General features: G+C 42.5%; 1 protein-coding gene across 2 annotated transcripts; it reads left to right on the top strand.

Annotated features, from left to right (window-relative positions):
• Positions 1-16: 16 nt before the first annotated feature.
• Cstf1 (cleavage stimulation factor subunit 1) lies at positions 17-9,909 on the top strand. Of its 2 annotated transcripts, none has more exons than XM_004858016.4 (6): positions 17-335; positions 2,480-2,677; positions 3,871-4,148; positions 4,308-4,505; positions 5,228-5,618; positions 9,353-9,909. In XM_004858016.4, exons 2-6 carry the CDS (start codon positions 2,509-2,511, stop codon positions 9,610-9,612), a joined length of 1,296 nt encoding a protein of 431 aa, XP_004858073.1. In that variant the 5' UTR covers positions 17-335; positions 2,480-2,508; the 3' UTR covers positions 9,613-9,909. The 2 variants fall into 2 exon arrangements, with proteins under 2 accessions (XP_004858073.1, XP_004858072.1); XM_004858015.4 differs by lacking the exon at positions 17-335 and adding an exon at positions 736-2,236.
• Positions 9,910-10,621: the final 712 nt, after the last annotated feature.

Below are 10,621 nucleotides of genomic sequence, written 5' to 3'. Positions count from 1 at the left end.
GGAAGAGCCCGGAAGTGGTGGATCCAACGGCCTGCCCGACCCAGGGCCGTTCCAGCCACTCCGAGGCTCTCCACGATCGGGCATTTGTCCGTGAAGCATCCCTTGGCACGAGAGTCGTCGCATAGGAGCTAAAGCCGGAGGAAGTGAACGGACTTCTCCAACGTGCTAATAAGATGGGGAGGAGGGCAAGGGAGAGTGGGACAATCCACAGCGCGGCGCTCAGCTTGTCGTCCTTTGCGCGTGCGCAGTGAGCGTGCGCTCGGAGCGCTCGATTGATCAGATACGTACCTCCATTTTTCTAGGAGAGAGCGGGAGAAGGAGAGCGGGATCCGCGGGTACGGAGGTCCGGGGACACAGGGAGAGTGGCTGATGCTCTTGGCTGGGGCCTTTAGTGGACCGTGTGAAGGAGTGGAGCGAGGCGAGCAGGGTCGGAAGCGATGAGGGAGTCGTGCGCCCCTTCGTGTTTCCCTAGTTGCGGGGCTGGGCCTGCGCACGCCCTCTTTCTCAGCGCCTCGCTGCAGCCTCGGGGGTGGTAGCGGGGTTCGGGTGAGGAGAGCGTCTGCACTCTCACCCTGGCCGTCTTCTGTCTACCCGGGTCTTGGGTCGGGATCTTCCTGTCCTGCCCTCGTGCCTCGGTGTCCTCACTTGCGAATTGGAGAAATTAGGCTTCTCCTGGCCCGGCGAGCGAAGGTTATATAGGAGTTGAGAAGAGGGGGCTCGACAACCTCTCCCCCTCTCCCCCCCTCCCCCGGTACTGGGGATCGAACTCAGGACCTTGCGCTTGCGAGGCAGGCGCGGTGCCACTGAGCTAAATCCCCGGCTCGCTCTTTAGTTCTTTATTTCTTTCTCTCTTCCTTTCCTTTTTTCTTCCTGTCCTGACCTTCCCTGTCCTTAATTGACCGGAGACCGAACCTGCGCACAGAGTTACATCCCTAGTCCTCTGTGTATTTTTGGAGACAAGGTGCCTAGGTGCACCTCGAACTTCGCAGTCATCCCTCCTGCCCCAGCCTTTTTCAGTGCTCATTTTGTGACCCAGTATTTTCTACACATACGTTTGTTTCTGCATATACTTGAATACGTTGAATGCTTTTGTTTAACGAGCTAATGCTTATGAAATACTTAGCCCAGCTTTTAGCAAATAGGAAGTGCTTAATATATGTTGTTAGTTGGGTCTGATGGTGCACGCCTGTGATTCCAGCGGCCTAGGAGGCTGAGGCAGGAGGATTGCAAATTCAAGCCCAGTCAGGGACAATATATGATTTTATCAAGAGTGTCTCATTAGAAAGGGGTGAGGGTGTAGCTCAGTGTGGGTGAGTTCAGTCACCAGTACCAAAAACGAAATTGTTCACTGTTACTGACACCCATTAGTATTGCACAGTAAATAAGAATTCTGGCCCTGAGGTCACTTTTATTCTTTATTGCTGTCTGTCTCCAGGAATCCTGCAGCTTTCTGACATATGTCCAAACGTATGCATACATGTAGATACTGACATTTGTTAATGATCAACAATTGGAGTGCTTTTTTTGCATAAACCAGAAATCATTCTCTGCAGTTTTCTGTTTTCCTTTCAAATGTTGACGAACATGGACACTTGTAAAACCTTCTGAGGGCACAATCTGTCCAGATTTTTACATTTCTTTCCATTTTTATAGTTGTGTCCATAACTTATCTAGCAATATTTTATTAAGCAATTTTCTTTTGGATACTAGGGGTTGAACCCAGGATTCACACTGAGCTACATTCCTACCCAGTGTTTTTATCTTTTTATTTTGAGACAGGTTCTTGCCAACTTACTGAGGCTGGGCTCAGACTTGCTATCCTTCTTCCTCAGTTTCCCAGAATGCTGAGATTACAGATGTGTGCTCCTGGGCCTAGTTTGCAGTTTACCTTTAAATCTTTCCAAAGTGTTCGACTTGGGTTAGTTTTCATAGCACAGTAGCTTTTGTTGCCCACCATAGCTTTTGTTGTGTATTGATTTACTATACAGTATATGATTATAGTAATAAAATGTAGTTGCCTTAAAGCATGTTTTAAGAATGAACATAATGGCCATTAGTGAACATACAGCTCAGCTGGTAGAAGCAGTAATCCAGACATTCGACAAAATAGCAGCTATCTTGCTTTTTGCAAACCGTCAGTAACAAAAGAAATGGAAGATTCTGGAATAGCAATAAAGACTAAAAATCCACATGTGGGTAGTCTGGCAGAGAAGAAAAGTTGATGATAGATTATACTGTAAGTATCAGTTAACATTACTGGAATAGTATCTGTATTCCAAGGGCTGTGCTCAATGCTATATTTGCACCAATTTCTTTACCTCCAGTAATTTATTTAACATTTAAACAGCCTGCACTGAGAAAAATGAAGTCAGCAGCCCACTGTGATTGAGGCCCTACAATATTAAGTGACCAGAGTCCTGTGCTTCTGCTTTACTGCTGCCTCTGTCCTTTACCATCAACCTGTTTTCTCCTCTTGCAGCTGGCCAGGGATACCATCCTCTCTCCAAGATGTACAGAACCAGAGTGGGCTTGAAGGACCGACAGCAGCTCTACAAGCTGATCATTAGCCAGCTGCTCTACGATGGCTATATCAGCATTGCCAATGGCCTCATCAATGAAATCAAACCCCAGTCTGTCTGTGCACCTTCAGAGCAGCTCCTGCATCTCATCAAACTAGGTATCTTGTGAATGCAAATCTGTAGATCCTGTAATGAAGTTTTAGATGTTTTCACATAGCAGAGTGTTTTAAAGATAGTTACTGTGTTCATATCCAGTATACACCAAGTATAGTGCTGATACTGAAGGGGTAAGTGGGGTCCAGATTATGAAGACTTGAAGCTGGGTCAGTGTGTTTATTTGCATTATCTGAAATACTCAGCCTAATACTGAATTATCACACAAGCCTACTCCCTTTGACTTGGTAATGCCAATTGTGAAAATGTATCCTGAGGAAATAAAATGGATAAACTAAAATGCCAAACAATAAGGAGTTAGCTACAGATTGTTAAATACCTGTGAAATTAAATACAATAATATTGTTACAAAGTTTATTAAGCCAGAAAGATTTTTATCCTATGCAGTTAAATGAACAAGCAAGTCACAACATGTTACATAGTACAGGCCTATTTTTATTTTGAAAAGTAAAAGAATTATGTACGTAGGGAAAGGGCTAGAGAGTTCATCCCACAATGTTAACAGTAGTTATCTCTGGGTGGTAAAATTCAAGATTATTATTTTCCTGTTCATAAGTTCTGATTTTTCCTGCATTAAGTGTACAGTATTGGTCTTGTGATGTGCGGGTATTTTTAAATGTAAAAAAAAAAAAAATTTCTGCTGGGTGTGGTGCCGCACACCTATAATCCCAGTACTCCCAGAAGCTGAGGCAGGAGGATTGTCACAAATTCAGGGCCAGCCTAAACTACCTAGTGAGATGCTATCTCAAAAAAAATATTTTTTTACATGGTAAACTTGAGTTTACTTAACTATCACTTCAGGAACATTTCAGTAATGTTAACAGTGTAGCTCTCCTACTGAGCTTTAGAGCTGCTACTGCCAGATCTCAGCCTTTAAAATATTAAAATTCAGAATAGGAAAAAAGAGTTTCTGTTATTGTCAATAAAGTAGTAAACCTTCAAGTTAATAAGAGAAATTACTTTGGCTGCAGGAGCCTAATCCTGCACTGGTGCATGTCGCCTCACAATCCTGTGAACCTTGGGAACATGGGCGTGATAAATAATTTTGTCAGATAGTAGGTATCGTGCAGTGCCAAAAAGTTGTAAGCTGTTTGCCAGCATCTTTGCAGTTTGGCTCCAGAACTTTTTTCTTTTAAAAAGACAGTTTTTTCATGCTCTTAATTTTGATTTCTTTCAGGAATGGAAAATGATGACACTGCAGTTCAGTATGCAATTGGTCGTTCAGATACAGTTGCCCCTGGCACAGGGATTGACTTGGAATTTGATGCAGATGTCCAGACCATGTCCCCAGAGGCTTCTGAGTATGAAACATGCTATGTCACATCCCATAAAGGACCCTGTCGCGTCGCCACGTACAGCAGAGATGGGCAGTTAATAGCCACAGGGTCTGCTGATGCTTCTATAAAGATCCTCGACACAGAAAGAATGTTGGCCAAAAGTGCCATGCCAATAGAGGTAAGAGTCCCAGGAGCACACTGCCTACCTTCTGTGGCCCGCTCTCATGGGAACAAGCGTATGATTTAAACCAGTTTGATTTACTGTGGTTGTGAATTGTGAACTTTGATTCAGGCAGCTCCTGTACCTTGAGCATCTCTGCTTTTCTTGTTCATCTAGGTCATGATGAATGAGACTGCACAGCAGAACATGGAAAACCATCCAGTGATCCGAACTCTTTACGACCATGTCGATGAAGTCACGTGTCTCGCTTTCCACCCAACAGAACAGATCCTGGCCTCTGGTTCAAGGGATTATACTCTTAAATTGTTTGATTATTCCAAACCATCTGCAAAAAGAGCCTTCAAATACATTCAGGTCAGGAGTGTTTTGAAGGGCGCTATATATTTTTTCTTAATTAAAGTGAGCTTTTATGTAACTTAAGCAGTTTCAGCGATCATCCTATAAAACAAGAGTCCAACAACTTGGAAACATGCCCAGTGGTACTGGGGTTAGATTCCTTTGGCACATAGTTCAGATCCTGTCGCATACCTGCTTCCTCTTGGGACAAAGATTCAAAGTCCACATCACTCTTGAAAGATTGCAGATGCCTGTTAAAAATATCACCTTCCCAAAAAGTGTAAGTTATGGGAATGGACAAAAGCATTCCGTTCAGATTATCAGGTGTTACTGGAATAGTGACATCTGGTATTGTGTTTTGAATACGCATTACTGAAATACTAATGTCTTGGTAGTGGTGTTCACCCTTCAGTATTTAGTACTCAATATCTGCGCGCCCGGAGCAAATTAGCAAATCTAGTCTTGCCAAGCCTGGTGGTAGGTGTCTGTAATCCCAGAACTCAGGAGGCTGAAGCAGGAGGATCACAAGTTCAAGGCCAGCCTGAACTACATAGTCAGACCCTGTCCCAAGAAAAACTGGAATGGGGGCAAGAGAAAAGGGTATTCTTATTTACAGGTTTGTTTAACTTCAGTAACTGTGCGTGAGTGTGCCACAGATTAATATTATAGTTTCTTTGCATCAGCCAAATAAATATCTTCCACATTTCTCTGATCACTGATGTTGATGTCTGTCATTACAGGAAGCAGAAATGTTACGCTCCATCTCCTTTCACCCTTCTGGAGACTTTATACTTGTTGGGACTCAGCACCCTACGCTACGCCTTTATGATATCAACACCTTTCAGTGTTTCGTCTCTTGCAATCCTCAAGACCAGCACACCGATGCTATATGTTCTGTTAATTACAATCCCAGTGCCAACATGTATGTAACTGGTAGCAAGGACGGCTGCATCAAATTATGGGATGGTGTTTCAAATCGATGCATCACAACTTTTGAAAAAGCACATGATGGTGCTGAAGTCTGTTCTGCCATTTTTTCCAAAAATTCTAAATACATTCTGTCAAGCGGAAAAGACTCTGTAGCTAAACTTTGGGAGATATCAACGGGACGAACACTGGTCAGATACACAGGTATGTGAGAAGTTGATATTATTACCATTCTGTAGCATTTTATGATTCCAGAACTCATCTTTGCTGTAGAGCAACATGATAATGTGTGCTTTGGGCTAGAGATGTTAACCCTCTTTTAGGTAAGAGGAACCAAAACTTATTTTAAATTGTTTTGCCAAGGCTGCAATTAGTAAGAAGTAGAGCTGGGAATAAAATCATGCTTTCTCAACTTTGCTCTTCTTGGTACATAAAAGTGTAGAGCAGTGATGGTGAACCTTTTAGAGCTTTCAATGATACTAACAGCCCACTGCAGCACACGTTCCATAGGTTTGCCACCACTGGCTTTGACGAAGCCTGGATTTTGTGAGGATAGCTTTTGAGAACCTGGTGATCATTGGAGACTGATGACTCGCCCTGTTCCCACAGACACGTGAAACAGAACACAGCCCAGGGAAAAGCCTCAGTTAATGGATCTCAGTAATGGTGTACTCTAGAGAAAAAGGAGGGCGAAGAGGGAAGATACTGGCCCATTCATAAGAGCACAGGTAGCCCCCAAATGAAACCACAGGTGGCCGCAGATACCAAGACACCAAGTGGGCTCAGCAGACAAAAACAAAATTAAAACTCAGAACACTCATCAGTTCATGTCGGGGTCCATCATTGATAACAAATATGCCCATGAGCTCTTCTTATAATGAATCTACATAAATGTAGCCAATCATTGGCAGTCAGGGTTCAAGTCTGGTTATTTGCTGGTAGGGGTTGTTAAAATAGCGTCTTAGTTCACCCTTCCTGTAGCAGCAGAGATTGTACTCGGTAAAAAGCCTCCAGGGAACTTCCACTGGTTTCCTGTCCTGTGAGAAGTACTTGTGTTGTACACTAAAATGCCAGGATCCTAGCTCAGAAAGTACACAAGAAAGCAACACTATGGGAAGGGGCTCTCCTTTGTGAGTTCGCATCTTGGAGAAGAAAACTGAAGGGCTGGTGACATTTGGACTACTAAGGTGCAGCATGTAGCCAGCGCTCGCTTCCCTGCTGGCTGGCTGCCTTCTGGCAGATATAGTGCACCCAGCACATCTCTGGAAGAGCCATTTTTATCCTGAGTCTCAATGACTTGGTTGAAACACTTGTCTAAAACTGAAAAGGAATGTAGCTCAGTAGTAGAGTACTTGCCTAGCATGTTCAAAGCCCCAGATTAACATTCACTACGGGGCTGTAATTTGTGTGCCTTGTTGCCAGGCAGCTCTGATTTGAGTTTGATCATCCTGCTGGCTTGAATGAACCACCAGTGGCACCTCCATGACTCTGAAAAAAATGGGTGCCTCTTTGACCACTAAAAAAGCCAAACATGTGAGGACGTTTTGAACACCCAGCACAAATCAGCCACCTTTACTTATAAAACGTTCTAAAGAAATTCACAAATATAAATGAATTTAATTTACTGAAGTAAACTTGTTGATTATTATAATAATTTTAAAAGACTGATAAAAGTGATTAGATCCGTTTGTACTACCACTCCTGAGGAGAGTCACGTATGTATTGCTGGCTGGTGGGAACGTGTTAATCCCAGTATTACAAGAAGGAAGAAAGGAAAAGGATGGAGGGAGGGAAATTTGATGCTCAATTAACTCTGGGAGCAATTAAAATGCTAAACATAGTACTTGTATGTATGTATAGAGTCTGCCATAAAAATGTGTACACATTTCAGGCAAAGAAAAATTTGTGTATTTTAATGCTAAATTTATTGAGGTATCATGAGATTAATACAAGTTACTTTTGGGCTCTGCAGTTACAAGAGGTGCTCAAAGTGGTGGGCATGAGCGTCCAGACATTGATGAGTACGGTGAACTGCTGCTGGGGTAACCTTGGCCGTTGAGATTGCTGTGCATGTTTTTTCAATTTCTTCTCTAAGGACCGGCAGTGTAGTGGGTTTTCTGCGATATACGACATCCTCTAGGGTCTCCCATAGGAGGGTAACACCACCTGTTCAAAAACCATTGCACTTTTTTTTTTCCCCTGAATTGTGTATACACTTTTTTGGCAGACTCTGTATGTGTGTATATGTGTTTGTCGAACAGTTTAATATTTTTAACCTAAGAAGACACCTTATTAAGCAGTGTGGTACCAAATGCCCATAATCCCAGCACATGAAACAGAGATAGGAGGATCACAAAGTTGAGACCAGCCTGCCTAGGAGTCCAAGACTTATACAGAGTATAAAGCCCTGTCTTAGGAGGGGAAAGAAAAGTTGAGGTGCACACCTGCAATCCCAGCACTCTGGGAAGTTGAGGTAGGACTGCAGGTTGCATAGGCAATTTAGCAAACAATTGATACCCTGTCTCAGAAATTCAGATATCCAGTAAGTATGAGATGACCATCTTCTCTGTATACCCAAAAAGTGAAAATGAGAGTATCTTGGTTTTTGTTTTTGTACATCAGATTGCAGAAATTTAAAAGATTGGTATTCTCTAGTATTAGGATTTGAAGAAGTCAGCATTTTATTGGTAGGAAGTTCAGTTAGTAAATGTTTCTGAAGGGCAATTTGGTGTCATGTATCAAAATTTTAAATGTATGGGTTTTGTCACAATATATCCACTATTAGAAATTCACCCTAAAAAGATAATTGAACAGGCGTGCATGTGCATGCACAGAAGGATATCTACCTTACCATTATTTGGAAGTGTTGAAAGTTACAAACAACATAAAAGTCCTCCAGGGAGCATCAAATCTATTGTGCATCTATTGACAGTGTGCAGCCTTAAAAATAAATATTCATGGTAACAATGGTTTTTGAGCACTTGCACTGGAGGCTCCTGTGGGAGACTCCACCTTAGTCCCCACATCTTTCTGGGGTAGGCACTGTAATGATCTCCCTGAACGATGAGGAAAGTAAGGTTTCTGAGTAGTTTGCCCAAGACCACGTCATGAATAAGTGTTGAATCCCCATCTGAACACAAAGTCTGTTTTTAATTCACTAAGCTGTATTTCTTTTCTAGATCTAAACTGCTTACTTTTGAATGAAAATAGCCTATGAGGAATGCTCTGATTACTATTACTTCCAAATTAGTATGAAATAATAGGCATTTGAGAAGGACAGCCTCCAAAATATTCAGTGTTATCTTTGGGTGGTGAAATTATCTGGCAGTTTTAATTTCTTTTTTATACTTCATGTACTTGATTGAAAATATTTTTTTTTCTGGTACCGGGAATCGAACTCGGGACCTTGCACTTGGCAGGCAGGTGCGGAACCACTGAACTACAATCCCCGGCCCCAAAATAATCTATTTTATTGTTATAAAAGGATAAGGCTTCCTTTTGGAAAGTGGATGTTCATACACTTTATCCCAGTAGTTCTTGTCTTAGGAGTTTAATTCTAGAGAAATAAGCTGTACGTACAAAGGATGTTGATCACATTGTTTGCAGGTGATGACAAACTAAATAACATCAAAAGAACTGTTAAATAAGTAATGGTTCTTGTAGACACAGGAATGAGTCTTGTAGACACAGGATACTTTGCAACTTGTAAGAAACATGGAAAAATGTGCCCATCTCAAAGTTGGTTTAAACGATTGTAGAGAATAGACACGTTATGGAGTTTAACAGTTGCACAGAGTACATTGCTGAAACAGTTTCGTGATGCTCTTTTCCATTGAAAGGATTCAGAACAATATTAGGAACATTCTGTTGGGCTGACATGTGAGCTTCGAAAGCTGTCGTCTGTCCGCTGGCCCTTAGCCTCGTGGCTTCTCTTGCAGGTGCAGGTCTGAGTGGACGGCAGGTGCACCGGACACAGGCTGTCTTTAACCACACCGAGGACTATGTGCTGCTGCCTGATGAGAGGACAATCAGCCTCTGCTGCTGGGACTCGAGGACAGCGGAGCGCAGAAACCTCCTCTCCCTGGGCCACAACAACATCGTGCGCTGCATCGTGCACTCACCCACCAACCCTGGCTTTATGACGTGCAGTGATGACTTCAGAGCGCGGTTTTGGTACCGAAGATCAACCACGGACTGAGCCGCCTTCGCTGATAGGTTCTTATTTCAAGGACTCTGCCCCCTCCCTATGTCCTGTCACCAGTTGCACAGTTGTGCTGCCACCTCTGTCTACATCCTTGGATTGTACAAAGGAATCTTTTTTACCTTGATGTAGAATCATGGTGGAAAAGTTGAAAACAGATCTGTGCTGTTCTGCATTCACTGATTATTACAGTGTGATTTTTATCAGTTTTTAAAAATACAAGATTTGCCATTTCTTTTGAATCTCTGATCACTTGGAAAAAGATAAAATATTAAAATGCCTTCTAGATCTCAAGTGAATGTCATGAGTAACTTTCATTTGGTTCTTTTGTCAACTTTGATGCCTGCTTTGCTACATCCTGTGTATATTAACTTGCCAGATATAATTTTGAGTAGGCCTGCGACTCTGAGAATCTGGAGTTGTGTGCCATATTGAACCATGTCTGAGAATGGCTCGGCTCTACCCCAAAATGCCATCATTCTGATGATATAGCTCAGATCTGCAACATTAGTGTTACATAATTCTCACTTCAATTGAAATGGCCAGGGGCCGGGGATTTAGCTCAGTAGTTCCGCCGCCTGCCTTGCATGCACAAGGTCCAGAGTTCAATCCCTGGCACTAAAAAAAGAAATGGCCAGTTTTTCCTGAAGATTTGTAGGAGCTGTATCTGTCATCATGCCTCCCACATCTGTTCAGCACCTGCCAAAGCTCTCCTGAGTAAATGTATTTCTGACAAGATTATTACAATTGGACGGGAAATAATCAAGAATACGTTCAATCTAAGCAAAATGGGGAGCCTGCTGTTGCTCTCAGATGTTGCTTACCTTCATGAAGATTAGTATCAGTTGCCTTTGTTTTTTGTCGTTTTAAATCTTTCCACCTCTCCAGTATGACTTCTCATCACAAATGCTTATGGAACTACATTCCCAGTAGATTTATTCAGTTAATCATCTGATATGTTTTCTTTTTCTTGAAATTCTTTAGAAGGTGACAGTATTTCTCTGGA

Source organism: Heterocephalus glaber, unplaced genomic scaffold (genome assembly GCF_053883595.1).
Source record: "Heterocephalus glaber isolate CG9 unplaced genomic scaffold, H.glaber_assembly_v1.0 deba00001673, whole genome shotgun sequence".
NCBI classification, from domain to species: Eukaryota; Metazoa; Chordata; class Mammalia; order Rodentia; family Bathyergidae; genus Heterocephalus; species Heterocephalus glaber.
Note: the sequence above shows the minus strand (reverse complement) of the source record. Positions and strands in the feature narration are given on the sequence as shown.